The sequence below is a fragment of the Colobus angolensis genome, unplaced genomic scaffold (genome assembly GCF_000951035.1).
Source record: "Colobus angolensis palliatus isolate OR3802 unplaced genomic scaffold, Cang.pa_1.0 Scaffold162, whole genome shotgun sequence".
Lineage (NCBI taxonomy): Eukaryota > Metazoa > Chordata > Mammalia > Primates > Cercopithecidae > Colobus > Colobus angolensis.
In genome coordinates this window covers 5,921,235-5,937,398 of record NW_012114733.1, presented here as the reverse complement: position 1 = coordinate 5,937,398, position 16,164 = coordinate 5,921,235, and the positions used below count along the sequence as shown (strand labels likewise).

General features: G+C 44.1%; 1 protein-coding gene across 1 annotated transcript in view; it reads left to right on the top strand.

Annotated features, from left to right (window-relative positions):
- The first annotated feature begins 1,094 nt into the window (after positions 1–1,094).
- The window catches only part of SLC1A1 (solute carrier family 1 (neuronal/epithelial high affinity glutamate transporter, system Xag), member 1), a 98,185-nt gene continuing 83,115 nt past the window's right edge, over positions 1,095–16,164 (top strand). Inside the window, exon 1 of the mRNA XM_011937346.1 lies at positions 1,095–1,440. Within this exon, the coding sequence (XP_011792736.1) occupies positions 1,350–1,440 (91 nt within the window). The 5' untranslated portion in view covers positions 1,095–1,349. The remainder of the gene's footprint in view (positions 1,441–16,164) is intronic.

The window sequence follows — 16,164 nt, the reverse complement described above, 5'->3', positions numbered from 1 at the left end:
TTAAAAGATGCTTGTATCAATTTACGCCAAAGGAAATGAAGCTCAAATTGTGAGGATTTAGTCATCAAAAAACCTAGTAGGGGAAATTCTCCCTACCCACAATCAGAGTAGATTCTACAATAGCAAAAAGAGTTCCGGGCTCACTAATTTTAGGAAAGCTGATAAGAAGACCGCTTACAGCTGCGGAGGTACTGATTCGGTAAACGGAGGCAAAGAGTTTGTATATGTGAGAGTGAACTGGGTAGAAAATGGAAGAGAATCAGAAATTCACTTAGCAACACCAAATATATTTGGCACCACTAACCTAGTTTCTCCTATGTTTGCCTTTCCAATCCGTTGGACCTTAGGGGATGGACCGCCCACTTTCTCCCCAGAACAGCTCCTGGGTCCGGTTCTCAGTCCTAATTACTGCACCAAGCCTCCATGCTCCAGGGCCTGTGGTCACAAGGAGCGGAAGTAAAGTTCTAAGATAGATCATCATCTCCTTGTGCAGGGAACACTTTCAAGCCCAGTGTCCACAGACAAATCACCTCCAGCGACTCGAAGAGGAGAATTAATAATCCCTGTGGGGGAACTGGAGGCTCCGCGTGAAAGTTTCCAAAGCCCTGTTCTGCCCCAGGACTCCTTTCTCTCCTCCCAGAGGCTTCAGGCTTTCGCGGCTGCTGGCACATCCCAGCCTGAGTAGCGGGGCAAGAGGGACTCGAGGCAGAATCAGCTTCCCCCAACTCGAAAGGGCACCCGTTCTCTAGGGTGCCGGTACTGGAAATAGCTGGTGTGGAGAACGGAGAGGGAGACGTGCAGGATGAAGTCCACGCCAAGGAGGGCAGTGGCTCCGCCTCTCTGGGTTAGGGACATAAGAAAAACCTGAACCCGAAGACCTAGCATGAGTGGGGCGTGGAAAGCGAGACAGACTCCAGTGCAAGGCTGTGGGGCGGGACACAGGATTCCCGGAGAGGCCACCCCAGCTCCTGCCGCAGCGCTGGGCGCCCTCCCACGCCTGCTCCCTAGGGACCCCGGGCGCCCCACGCACGCACCCACCCTCCTTCCCGGGCCCGCTGCTCCTCCCTCCTTCCTCGCTGGTTGGCCCGGGCGCCGCAGAGCGCGGCAGCGGCAGGAGGAGCCGGGCGCGCCTGCCACGCAAAACCACCGGGCTGACAGGGCGGCAGGCGCGGTGCGCGATCCCGGGTGGCGGCGGCAACGGCGGTGGTGACCGCGGCGACTGCAGCGGCCAGCTCTCACCTCTCCCCTGTGCACCCGCATCTCGCCGCGCCGCCAAGCAGCCAGCGGTCCCCGGGTCGCCCAGCCCACGCGCTCACGGCCGAGCCCAGGGCACAATAGCGGCGACAGCCATGGGGAAACCGGCGAGGAAGGGATGCGAGTGGAAGCGCTTCCTGAAGAATAACTGGCTGCTGCTGTCCACCGTGGCCGCGGTGGTGCTAGGTGAGCGGCGCGGCGGGTGGGCGATGAGCGCACCCTCACGCGCTCTCTGCGCCCAGGCCGCGTGCGGCTGTGAGGGTGGGCTTGGCGCTGGCGCACTCCATGCAGGGTCCCTCAATGCCCCCTCGGCCTTAGCCTCGAGTCCCCCGCTGGGCCTTCCCTCCCCCGCCCTCAAGCGCTCTAATTACTACACAATAAGAACAAAGCTCCTCAGGGACTCCCATTTGAGTGCTCCTTGAGCTGCTGGTTCCTGCTCTACCCAAAATGATCAAAGGGGCTTGGGAGTGGAAAGGGAAGCAAGTAGCTCTTGGTTCTGCTCGTTTGGAAACAGGGTTCGATTTTTTTCTTTGTTAATCCCGCACCATATCTCCCCCTAACACCGCCACCTTCCTCACCCCCACACCCCCACACCCCCAGCCACGCGGCCCGGACAGATATTGAGTGTGGACTACAGTTCTCCGTCGAATTGGAAGAGGTACCTTGGCCTCCGGGATGGGCCGGACCCTTGGGGGAGGGAGGCTGAGAACGCTGTCGCCGCTCACCATGGGCAGTGCGTGGAACGGTGCCTTCCCACGCGGCGAGCGTCGACTGCCTGCACCCGGGCTCTGAAAAGCTGCCACATTCGTGCCTGAATTCTGGGATGTGCCATTGTGGCCCGCGGGAGGTCACGGGGGAAGAGAGTTAAGAGAACTCAGCCGCCTCCCCTCCTGCCTTTCTTGCTCTCCACGTTGTTTTTGTATTTAAAATAATGTTTAAGCCATCCTTGCCTGTTTTTAAACAAGTGTGTATTTAAGTGATCCACCCCTCACAGATCACTGGACCAGGTGGATGTCTGAGCCATTGCTCAGAGGTATGAGTTATTCCTATTTAGATTCCGATTTTTTGCCAAGGTTGTGTGTTTCTAGCTCTGGCCCGGGGATGTACTTCCTCGGGATTAGGGCCATATCTATCTCCTTTCCCGTGATAGCTCCTCAGCAGGTGAGGGCTGTTGCACCCTCTGAGGAATGTGGATTCCTCGGCAGGCTCCACCTTCCCTTTGGAAACTGCAGCTGTGTTTGCTGAAAAGGCAAGTGGGGACAGCTTGTCTCCTCCCAAACTCGAGCACCTTCCTCTCCAGTTGCTGCTCCTAAATCTCAGAATATATGGTGTTGTCTGCTTCCCCTCCGAACCGCCCCCTCCCCTTAGGGTGGGAATAGGGCAGGGAAATGGCCTTTGGAAGTTAATGGGATTGTTGGGGTCAGATTGGATTCTCCAGAACCTTGTGCAAAGGAAAGTCAGGTTTCTAGTAAATAAATAACATCCTGGAATGACCCTAGCAGAGGCTATTTGTAGGAGGAAAGGGGAGAAGTAGAGAAGCAAATCTTGCCTATTTCCCCCAACAAGTGCCAAGTGGTTTTGGAATTTTTTTTTCTTCGGTTTTGGACATTTTTAAGGGAAAGTTTATCCTACTCCACTATGTTTAAATGGCATATGCTACAAAGAACGACTTGATCTCCTTTAGGCCAAAGAGAAGAGATGGCTTTGTTTGTTTTCCTAGTGATAAGAGTCGAGGATTAGTTGTTAAATCTCTTTTTGAAGACTTTGAGAGAGGGCCAAGGCGAGGTGACTCACGCCTGTAATCCCAGTTACTCAGGAGGCTGAGGCAGGAGAATTGCTTGAACCCAGAAGGCAGAGGTTGAAGTCAGCCAAGATTGTGCCACTGCACTCCCGCCTGGGTGAGAGACAAAGAATCCACCAAAAAAAAAAAAAAAAGGAAAGAAAAAGATGACTTACAACTATAATCCCAACATTTTGGGAGGCCAAGGAAGGAGGATTGCTTGAGCCCAGGAGTTGGAGACCAGCCTGGGCAACATGACAAAACTCCATCTCTACAAAAAAGTACAAAGATTAGCGTAGTGGTGCACATCTATAGTCCTAGCTACTCAGGAGGCTGAGGTGGGAGGATCACCTGAGCCCAGGGAGGTGGAGGCTGCAGTGAGCCATGATCGCGACACTGCACTCCAGCCTGGGTGACAAGAGTGAGACCCTGTCTAAAAGGAAACAAAAAAAAGACTTTGCAGGGTAAACATTGGCTTGTGCCTCCCTCCTGATTCCCTGTGAAAGTGGAGTTATCCTGCCTTTTCAGCATGGGGCTCTCCAGAGATACTCACTTGTTACCCGAGTGTTGCACACCACCGGTCAGCATGCAGTTCACTAGAGACTGGTTTGGAAAAGATTTTAAGCAATTGTTCCCTGGCCTTTGGAATCAGTTGCATGAATACGTCTTCAGGGTCAAGAAGAAGTACATGCCCATTTTGCAGACATGGCCTTTGGTCTCAGATGGGCACTTTCCTCCAATTTTAATGTGTGTGAGCCCCAAGAGCTTGGTTTGAGTACTTTTCTTCAGAAAGGAAAGTTACCACTTAAAAATCAAGTGCCCAGCTGAAATCTTCCTGGATATTTGCTCCCTCAGATGGCAACAAAGAGCAGTCCTGCTTCTGGTCTGAGAAGTCTCAAACCTAGACCACCCCCAATGTACCCATTAACAGGGATCCTTTCCTTTTCCTTTTTCTTCAGAGTACTGGGCCTGAGTGGAAAATCATACTTCTGTTTGTGTCGTCTGTAAGGGCTGATTTGTTTAACTGGCAGTGAAATTCCGGTGACTTATAACAGTGGCACTGAGTCTATTCATAAACCCTTGCTAGATCATGATAGTAAGAGTTTATTTTATAACTGCCTTAACTGATCCAGAAAAATCACAGGAGCTCTGATGCAGCCTCCCTTCTGGACTTTTGAGCATGTGGACCTTAAAGAAAAAAATGTGAAATTTATTAACTATCCTGCCAAAACATCATTTTCTGATTATAGCCATTGAAATGTTTGTTCCCTGACCAGGTGCAGTGGCTCTCACCTGTAATCCTAGGACTTTGGAAGGCCAAGGTGGCAGGAATGAGTGAGTCCAGGAGTTTGAGACTGGCCTGATCTCATCTCTATTTCTAAAAAAAATTTAAAGAAATAATAATGAAATGAGATGTTCAGTCACTACTATAATTTAGTAGGCCTGACACTTTAAAATATTTGATTATAGAAATAAGGGGCAAAGATTTTTATGAGCCAGCTTAAAGCCTGATTTTTCAAGATACAGCACATGAGGGGAAGTGTAATAAAGGTCATCTTTATCAGGAGTGGAAGTTCACTCTTTTCATGGACAAAGAAATGCTAAGAACCAAACATTTCTCAAATTCTTGTTCACAAGATGAAGGGATTGAATAGTTAAGTGACCATCTTTGTTAATTTCCGTGACACCCTACATGCTTCCTGAAAATAATATCTTGAATTTTTACAGGAAAATCCTCTATCCCCTACTAAAATACCACTAGGAACATTTTCACGGCTTTCATTATAATTCTTATAGGCTTATTCTTTACTTCCATAGAATGGTAGAATGAGCACAGAGACTGGAGTGAAAAGTCCTTGGGATTTGAATTCTGGTACTATCAAGCTCTATCATGTAGGCAAATTGTGTATTCCCTACAAGCCTCAGTTTCCTCATCTGGAAATTGGAGATATTAGTCATTACCTTGTTTGTTATTAGAGGTGATTAAGATAATGTGAAAAATACTCAGTTGTGTGGCTGGCATATATTCAGCACTCAATAGTTGTTATTTTAAGGTAAATCTGAATAATTTGATTATGAGAAAATTAATATTTTCTTATGAAATAAATTATCTCATATTATGTCTCTGTCTCTCTTCTGCTTAGTGTCCCACCTATAATTTAGGGTGATTCAAGTGTTTTGATGACCTGCTGTGTCTGAGCTAGTAACTGTCTCCGTAGTATTATTCATTTCTTTAAAGGGGAAATGGAAAGAATGAATCATTTTGTTTTGTGCCCCACAGGCTAGTCGCTAATCCTCAATTCATTTAAATATAATATTTAAATATATAATTTATATAAATATAATTTAAATATATATAATTTATATAAATATAATTTAAGTATGTAAATTCTGAAAGAAGGTTTTATGCTCTAAGTGGGAATTCTGTCCAAGCAGAGTTACTAAGTGAGAATTCTGCCAGCCTTCTGATTCGGGTCATCCAATAATGATTATATAGTATATAATGTTGTTAAGGCACTTCTTATATCCTCACCCTATTCACAATATAAAACCTAATCTTTCCCTCCAGACCAGTTATGCCATTACTTCAGTCATTTGAAAACTCTGTGATTTCAACTTAGAGCTACTCAGAAACAGCAATAGGTATTGGCATTTACATGACAGAGCTGGCAAGCTTATTCATTCTAAAGTGTTTTCTTTGGAGCACAAAGGAAGCAATCATGCATAGATTCTGATTCCATTATCTAAAATCAGAAACAGCTCCTTCATGGTCTTAGTAATACCCTTGCCCAGCCTCATGTCTCTGCCCTGGAGCTCATGTAGCGTGCATCTGGAAGTGCTAATTTGAGACGTGGCATAGGCTTTCCTGCTTTGTCTGTCTAGCCCTTGAGGACAGGGCCCAGCAGTGGTTCACACTGGTTCCAGGCCCAGCCCCTCACCTGCATAGAACCTTGGCTCAGCACTGTTTAGGATATCCCTATAGTAATCAACACTTATGTATCCGACACCCACTGTGCACCAGGGATTGTTCTAGAGCCGGGTCACACGGCATGTTCTCATGGGACTTAACGTTCAAGTAGAGAGAGGAAGACCATAAACAGAATACATAGGTAACCTACTGTATAGAGTATGTTAGATGGCAATAGTGTTCTGGAGTAGTATAGAGTAGGGAGTGGGCTGGCAAGGTGGGGGGTTGCAGTTTTAAAAAGGGTGACAGGAGAGGCCATACTGAGAAGGTGACAGTTGAATCAAGACTGAGGAGAGGTGAAGGAAAAAGTTGCACAGGTATCTGGGGAACATCCTAGTTTGTGTGAGAAACATCAAGGAGTAGAATGAGGGAGGGAAAGAGTAGGAGGAGATGAAGTGGAGGTAAGGCTGGGGGCAGAGCAATAGGATAGTTCAGGTCCAAGGTCCAGGAAAGGGGAGATGGGTGCCTCAGCTGAGCAGCCAGGAGTGGAATAGAATGGAAAGATAGCTGCTTGGGGTTAATCTGCAGGGCTTGGCTGAATTTGGTCCAAGGGAGAAGGCGGTGGCCATCTCTAGCAAAACAGAGAGTCCTAGAAGGGGCACCGACTTGGAAAAGAACACGGCATGTTCCACGGTGGACATGTTGAGTTCGAGGAGTCAGAGGGGTGTTTGGGCAAAGGTAGGCAGGAAGCACCTGGCTAAGTAAGTCTGGTGCTCAGGAGACAAACGTGGAGTGGAGTGTTGACTTAAGAGAGCATGTCAGGGACCTGATTAAGGCTTGGAGAATGAATGAACCTATCGTGGGAGAACAGGGAGAAGAGAAGACCAAAGACAGAGTTCTGGACAACCCCAGCATTAGAGGCCTGGGAAGAGAAGGGCCCCATAGGAGAAACCGGAAGTGGTGTGATAGAAATTAAGACATTAGAAGAGTGCCTGGTATATAAGTGCTTTGTAGAATTACAGTGATGGGTGACAGGTTCAGGGGCAGGAGTGAGAGGGTCTGGGAAGGGTGTTCAACAGCGTTGGGGATACAAAGGACAGGGACGTGACCTTCTGGGCTTTTATTTGGAGGCACTTAGATGTGAAAGAATTCAGAGAAAGTGGAAGTCATATTTAAGATCCAGAGAGTATTTTCTTTGCTTTCTTAAGAGACAGGGTCTCGTTTTGTTGCCCAGGCTGGTCTTGAACTCCTGGCTTCAAGCTATCCTCCTGCCTCAGCCTCCCAAAGTGCTAGGGATTACAAGTGTGAGCCACTGCACCCAGCTTTGTTTTGTTTTGTTTTGTTTTTGTTTGTTTTTTGTTTTTTAAGGTGACTTGAGTCTGACCGAACCTGAAGAGACGTGATCATTAAAAATAAAAATGCAGCTGAGCATGGTGACTCATGTCTGTAATCCCAGCACTTTGGAGGCCAAGGTGGGAGGATTGCTTTAGGCTAGGAATTCAAGACCAGCCTGGGCAACACAGCAGGACCCCTGTCTCTGCAAAATAAAAATTAAATTAGCCAGGCATGATGGTGTGTGCCTGTAACCCCAACTACTCAGGAGGCTGACATGGGAAGATCACATGAGGCCAGGAGTTCCCGGCTGCAGTGAGCGTGATCACATCACTGTACATTCTGCCAAGGTGACAGAGCAAGACCCTGTCTCTAAATAATAATAATAATAAATGCAGAAGAGAGAGAAAACAATGAGTGATGTTGCGTGGAGTGAGGCCTGGGACAGTAGAAGACAGTGTGAAGTGGAGGGACCTGGTCGGGGATTGGCCCTGAACAGAGAACAGGACTTTATACTCCTGAGATGGAAGGGAGGAGTTAAGGGTGAAGCATTGTATTCCTTTCCTGTGGCTGCCATAACAAATTACCACAAATTGGGTGGTTTAAAAAAACAGAATTTTTTTTTTTGAGACTTATGTATCCATTACTCTGTGCCAAGTACTGTTCTGAGTGCTATATAGGTATTAAACCATTTAATCTTTCCATCAAGCATATTATCAGGAAACTGAGAGTTAAGAAACTTGCCCAAGGTCAAGGGCAGAGCTGAGATTCAAACCCTGGAAGTCTGGCTCCAGAGACTCTGCTTCTAACCACTGTCCTCTCCTGCTGCTGTGTGATATTTATTACCCTGTATTCTGATTTTTCTGCCTCCCTCACCAACTCATGAACCCTAAGGGAAGGAATTTTGTGCTGCTCTTCTCTGTGCCCACAGTACCTGTCACATTGCACAGTAGGGTGAATACATTTGTTGAATTGTTGAGCCATTTATGACCCAGAGAGTTAGTAAAAGGTTGTCCGTTTTTGTCAAGGGAACAAATGAGCCTAAAACTTAGATCAAACTCTGTTACCTCCATAAATTCTGCTCTGCCTGTTTCAGCCCCCTCTGATCTATGTCAGCAACATAGATTAACACTTAATGAGTCTATATAAATATCAAGCATGTTAATCTTTTCTTTCTCAAAACTAGATTACAGACCCCTTGAGGTCCCTGTTGTTACGTTTCACAGGCACTAAAAAATAAAATGAGCCATAAAGTAATAAGACTGACTCTTAAAAACTATTTTTTTTTAGTTTTCAAAAAAGTGTATCTGCTACCTACACTCTCTGAGTCTTTGGTTCTTATTAAGAAGAAAGGGATTTAGATTAGCTAGGAAAGCAAAGAAGATTCTATTCATGCATCTTTTACCATTTATAGGTAGTGGATTATCTGATATGATGTTTGTCGAAAAAGAGTTGAAAACAAAGTTCTGAAATTGATTACTGCTGTCTGCCACTGGCTTAGGGTCAGGAACTAGTGGTATGTGTGCTAGTAATTGTTGACTTGGGTTATAAAACCTCTGAGAGTCCTATAGCTTTAAGAACCTTTAGCTTTATGACTGTGTATTCATTCCACAGTTCATTGCTGGGAGCCAGAGGAACTCTTCCGTAAGGAGCTAAGTGGGGGTTAAAGGGCATTACAGGATGATAAAATGACCTTGCCATTGAGTCAACTGTTTTATGTTTGAACTGCTGATCAGTGACATAGGGATAATAATGTAAATTGTGTACAGGGCTCTTTCCATGGTAATATGTTCTATGTCAGTATTATTAGATTGTTTATTACAACAGTAATAGAAGACCTAATATATGTATGTTTTTGGACTTTATATGTCTCTAATTTAAAATATTTGCAAAGTACACAATACTCCAAAAACACTAAACAAAACAATAGTTTCTTTAAAATGACAGGAGTAGCCCAGTTCCTATATCCTCAAAACCAGTGATTTCCACAACAATAATCAGTTTGACATAGAGAAAACAAAAAAAGGCATAGTTATTCCTATATAATGGGGACTTTTTCTTTTAATGAGGAATATAGCTTTATGTTTATATATTTCTGAAAACTGATGAAAACAGACAAGGTTGCTAGTTTGGTCATACATATTTAGTTTGTATTAATATATTTACTCCATAGCATGCCACAGACATGACAATATTAGCAAAATACTGAGCACTACTAATTGGTTTCCATAATATTTTCTAGAAATTTGGGAGTTGATAGTTAAGTTCATTTGAAAATACATATATATGTGTGTGTGTGTGTGTGTGTGTATGTGTTTATATATGAATTTGCTTATATGTTCTCTAAAATACTGAGATACGTGGTCTCTGTCTCTATATATACATATATATGTATGTACATATTATGTATTATATATGTATATATTATGTATTATATACATAATATATATGTGTATTTATTACGTATCTTTTTTTTTTGAGACCAAGTCTCACTCTGTCATCCAGGCTTCTTTTTTTTAAGTCTCACTCTGTCACCTAGGCTGGAGTGCAGTGGTACATTCTCGGCTCACTGCAACCCCTGCCTCCCAGGTTCATGCGACTCTTCTGCCTCAGCCTCCCGAGTAGCTGGGATTACAGGTGCCCACCACCACGCCCAGCTAATTTTTGTATTTTTAGTAGAGACGAGGTTTCTCCATGTTGGCCAGGCTGTTCTCGAACTCCTGACCTCAGGTCATTCACCCGCCTCTGGCCTCCCAAAGTGCTCCGGGCGTGAGTCACTGGGCCCGACCCTATATTATACATATTCTACATATTAAAGAATTAGGAAAGGAAACTGGGCTTTGAATGCTTATGCCTGGTGTTTTCATTTTTGCAGCCAAATCAGAATCAGATTTGAAGCATCACTGAAATGATTCTGATTTTTGGTTGTTCTATGCAAGGTATATATAACTCAGGTCTATCAAATCAAAACCCCAAACAAAATGATCTAAACACAAAATTATAAAATGAATCTTTAAAATGATTTTACATATTAGACTCTGCACATGCAGGTTGGTATATACAATCTTAATGCCTCCTGTGAGGAAGACTTTGAATATAAATCACTAATGGTTGGCAAATCTTGAATATCTTGTTAGATGTTGCTTACTTTAAGATATGGTGTTTTATTTAGTACAGTAACACTACAAAATGAAGTTGCTCACCTGTTAAAAATTTGAGCATTGGGCATAAGAAATAAAGCTTCAAATGAAAACATGCTGTGTAGAAAATTTTTATGTGCAAATTCAGGATGTGGTGGAGCTCAGATGGGTAAAGCCTGGGTTACGTCAGACAAGGTAGGATTAGGACTCAGGTGTTACAGAGCATGCATGCATGTGAGAGCACTTGCTTATAAAGAGAGAAAGCTTTCCACATTAATTACTTGTGAGAAATTGTGATTACCTTTAACAGAGCCGAGACTGAAAATAACTGTCCTAGGGAGTCCGTGACACACTGGCCTGGTGCCAGGGAAGCTGTGTTCGCCTGAGGTACTGCAAATTTCCCGTGTCACTGGAGATTTGGGGTCACATATGCTGTGACAACTCAAGAACTCTCGAAGAAAATGAACTCATTTTAGATGACATTGAGTGGCCCATTTAAACCCCCCATAGCAGTGTCTGTTAAAGTAGAAAGTGTTTTAAATGGCCTTTTCTATTTTGTTTTGAGACAGAATCTCACTCTATCACCCAGGCTGGATGCAGTAGTGCGATCTTGGCTACTGCAATCTCCACCTCCCAGGTTCAAACAATTCTCCTGCCTCAGCCTCCCAGGTAGCTGGCAGTACAGGCGCCTGCCACCACAACTGGCTAATATTTTCTATATATTTAGTAGAGATGGGGTTTCACCATGTTGGCCAAGCTGCTCTCGAACTCCTGACCTCAAGTAGTCTGCCCGCCTCGGCCTCCCAAAGTGCTGGGATTACAGGCATGAGGCACCATGCTGCGCCCAAGAGATTGATTTAGAAAGAGTTAATACATTATACTTGCTGAGGGAACAGCCCCAAACTGCAACAAAGAGTGCCCTGTTGTAATTAGTACACCCATAGTAACACCTCTGTTAATGGAAAGGAAGTGTTTCAGTGACTCACTCTTTGCCAGAAATGTTACTACTTTACTTTGAAAATTATCTGCTGACTGCCTGTTCCATTACCAAAGGTAGAATATTTCCTTTCCAGTAAATAGTCCTATACTTTCTGGGATGGACAGATCTCTTCCCAGCTCACAGATGCTTCACGTTCCTCTCCCAGGCCCAGCCTCAGCTATGTGAGCTCTGGGCAGCAGCCCCACTCAGCCAAGACAGGGAGGGATACAGTGCCTTGTTCTCTACCACTAAACCCCAGAACCAGCCCTGAGAAGATAAGACGTCCCGCCAGTCCTGCACTCATGCTGAGGTCTCTACTCTCGAGCCCTTTTTTAGTCTCAGAGTCCCTAACTGTGTCCAAGACAGGGCAGTTGTCAGAACAGATCTCCACATGTCTAGGAAGGCTCTTGATAGTAGAAAGTGTTTTAAATGGCCTTTTCTATTTTGTTTGTTTTGTTTTGAGACGGAGTCTCACTCTGTCACCCAGGCTGCAGTGCAGTAGTGCGATCTCGGCTACTGCAACCTCCACCTCCCAGATTCAAATAATTCTCCTGCTATCATCATGTGACTCTCTGCTTGGTCTGCATGTTGAAGTAATAGCGGCCTTTGGGACTGGAACTTGGCTTCAGAAACACCCTCAGAGAGGGTCCGCACAGCCACACAGTGTGTTTATTCTTATAATCTCTCTGTGACAACTGTTTGGGTATAGCACTTTCAGATGGTTAAAACTACAGCACTTTGGCCAGGCACGGTGACTCATGCCTGTAATCCCAACACTTTGGGAGGCTGAGGCGGGCAGATCACTTGAGGTCGGGAGTTCAAGACCAGCCTGACCAACATGGAGAAACCCCGTCTCTACTAAAATTACAAAATTAACCAGGCATGGTGGCGCATGCCTGTAATCCCAGCTACCTGGGAGGCTGAGGCAGGAGAATCGCTTGAACCCAGGAGACACAGGTTGCAGTGAGCTGAGATCGCACCATTGTACTCCAGCCTGGGCAACAAGAGCGAAACTCCGTCTCCAAAACAAAACAAAACCAACAAACAAAAAAACTACAGCACTCACTCAACCAAGGGGGAAATCCTTATAGGAGAGAGCTTGGGTGAGATTGTACAATTATTTTTCTACCACTGTTCTATTGCTTAAGAATTATCTAGTTACTTATAACTCAGTAAGGAATTAAGTCAACAACAAAAAATGCACCATCACCAGAAATGCCTAAGCCACAGAGAGCCTAATCCCTGAGCCTCTCCCCATTACTGGAAAATAAACTGATACTGCTCAATTTCTGTGGGTATCTTAAAGACTTGTTTTCTGAGCCACTTAGCCACTTTGCAGGTTTCATTTAAGATTTCCCCAAATTATGGGCCAGGCACAGTGGCTCACACCTGTAATTCTAGCACTTTGGGAGGCCAAGGCAGACAGATTGCTTGAGCCCAGGGATCCGAGACCAGTCTGGGCAACATGGCGACACCTCATCTCTACACATAATACAAAAATTAGCCAGGTGTGGGTGGCTCATGCCTGTAGTCCAAGCTACTCAGGGGGCTGAGGTGAGAGGATCACTTGAGCACGGGAGGAGTTTGAGTCTGCAGTGAGCCAAGATCACACCACAGCAGTCCTGCCTGGGTGATAGAATGAGACCCTGTCTCCAGGAAAAAAAAAAAGATTCCCCAAAGTATGAGACATTGAGAGAGAAAGTGAGAATGACATATTTTCTCCCTTGAAAATTTCTCTTTGGCTAACCAACCCTAATATCAATATTTACTGAGAATTTACTATAAGTTTTACGTATATTTACCTCCCATTTGACCCTCAGTACAATGAGTTAGGAGGTTCCCATTTTACCAGATGAGGAAACTGAAATTTACAAGGCTTAGGTCATGTAGCTGAGCACACAGAGCTAGGATTAGTACCCAGGACTGTCTGATTAAAGCTTAGGTTACTAATTATTAACCATTAAGCAAGTCTTCTTCCTTCCTAGCAAACCTTGATACACCTAATTGGTAGTTAGAACCATTCTTGCAGACAGACTGCATTCTTGCAAAGTAGCCAAATAAAACCTATTCTCCTTGCTTCAACTTTTGTTGGTCTTGTAGCTCTTCTTCATTACCTGTGGTTAGTCCTTTCCCCTATGCTTCTCCTACATAAGCCTTCTCTTTGAGCTCGCATTCTAGTGGAACACATCTAGTTGCTTTCCCAGAACTGTTGTACTTTCATGCCCTAATCCTTTTGCTCAAATGTTTCACTCACTGTTATCCTGCCTATCCTTGAAGATGGATCTAATTCCCACTTGTATCTTGTAGACTTCTCTGACTGCAGTTGGGGATAATCTCCCTTCTCTGCATTCTTAACCCTTGATTTGTATGCATTAAATTATCACCATTAGCACCACCATTCCCAGGCCTGTTCTGTGGCAGACATCACTGATTACAGTCCTCTTCACTACTGAGCCCTGTTGTGGTCTCAGAATCCTCGAAACTTTGCTCCAGGCAACCACTGTTAATCAAACAGAATTGGTGCTAAGATGAAAAGTATTGTTTGTTGCTGAGAAAAGTTTATTCATTTGGCAATCAATTAGGAACTGAATTTAAATTGAGCAAGTACTGATGTTACTGATAAGAAAGGCAGAGTCAAAGTCTGTGTTTTGTCCTCTCAGTCCATTGATGGCAGTACATGCACAATCACTAACATGATCCTGAGTGTGGTAAATGCTGCAAGGAGGCTGCAGCATGCTGTGGGCCTTCAAAGAAGAAAGGTGCAACTGGGAAAGTTCCTGGAGGAGGCCATAATTGGAATGGCCTTGAGCAGGTGTGGTAGGATTTCTGGGCTTGAAGATTGGAAAGAGCAAGTCTGCATAAAGGTGATGATATGAGTAAGGAGGGCTTATCGTCTCTTAGGTTCAGTTTCAGTATTATGTGGAACTATAATTTAATATATGTGTTGCTGTTCTTTCACACTTTTTCTTACCGTTTTCTAAGGACAAGAATGCAATACTACACAGGTCTGTCACATCATAGCATCCAGCATTGTACTTACTTCACAGGAGGTGACCCCAAATATTTTTGACTGATTACAACTTCTTCACTAAAGAATTAAAACAAGTAAATCTTTGATGAACCAATCCCATTCATCCCCTAGAAACCCACCCAGTTGTGTCGGTTTTTGAGTGAAGACCATGAGGAACTCTTACGCTAGCCTAAGTCATCCCAAACGTACTTAACACCTGGCCTGGGGACCCCAGAAGAAGAACAAGTCTGGTTACTAGCAGTTTTGAAGCCATTTTAGTGTGAGCACAGCATGGCCCTGAAGCTCCCAGACTGGAGATCTGATCTTCTCAAGAAACCAGAACCAGCCTGATCTCCAGAGAATTCTTTGGGCTAATTAGAGAAAATGGAAGATCCATCTATTTTTCCATAATTGGGCCACAGCTTGGTGCTGAATCAACCCTGGATGGTAGAGCCTTTTCAGCTGTGATATTTAGCAACTCTTACACCATTTAGTGAATTTATTTCTGGATTTTCCCCCTCCAAGTATCCTTTCACATCCTTATCCAAATTCTGCCCATTTCTCTCCCTGTCTGGAGATTATTTCTATGATAAGAAATTAATTAGCCTGTCTGTGCTACCTGTTCCAGGAGACTTTGAACAACCGCGTGGGTAAACACTAGATGTGGTCATCAAAGAGTCTGAAAATAAGTTTTTACTTTTTTATTAGCAAAAGTTAATTGTCAACCAGGAGATGTAACAGGCTTGCTCCATTTCTGCTGCCACTTCTTGGATTTCTTTCTTGTGTGTGGAAAATTTCCTGAGGTTTCACCAGGCTGAAGAGATTCTGAGTTCTATGAAGTGATGGAGATAAAGATCTCGTTGTCACAAAACAGCAAAGAGCACTGTGATTGGGTTTGAAAGATTTTGGATTGTGTTATAGACAGTGCTCTTACTGGTTTTTAAAAAGTTGATGTAAATTTAAATAATTTCTCCCAGTAAGCTTTTATATTTAATTAAATGATACCTTTCACTGTGCAATCACAAGAGGAATATTTTCTAAATTAGACATCATCTTTACCTTGAAGAAGACAATTGTCTGTTTCAGTGTCTTTTTGTAGCAAGATTGACCAAAACAAGTGGTAAATAAGTCTGTAATATTTAACTGTCATGAAATACCTTTGCTAATAAGGAAATGGCCTTGGTGTGGATTATGTGGAGTTTTGTATGTGCGATGTGGGGGTGTATGTGTACATATATGTATATTTTTTTCTTTTCTTTTTTTTTTTTTTTTGAGATGGAGCCTCACTATGTCACCCAGGCTGGAGTACAGTGGCATGATCTTGGCTCACTGCAACCTCCACCTCCTAGGTTCAAGTGATTCTCCTGCCTCAGCCTCCTGAGTAGCTGGGATTACAGATGTGCACCACCACGCTTGGCTAATTTTTTTGTATTTTTAGTAAAGATGGGGTTTTACCATGTTGGCCAGGCTGGTCTAGAACTCCTGACCTTAGGTGATCCACCTGCCTTGGCCTCCCAAAGTGCTGGGATTACAGGGGTGAGCCACCACACCCGGCCTTTCCTTTTTTATACTGTATAGCAATATAGGATCTTGTCTTTTACCTTTTAAGTTCAGAGAACAGTTTGTCCTGACCACACATATGTTACCAGTATAATGCTTTATGAAGCTTTAGAAATGAGCTCTGGATTCATTAAAAAATAATAAATATATTATTTTAACATCTAAAAATAAATAATCTGAGGATGTTTCACAATTTAGCAT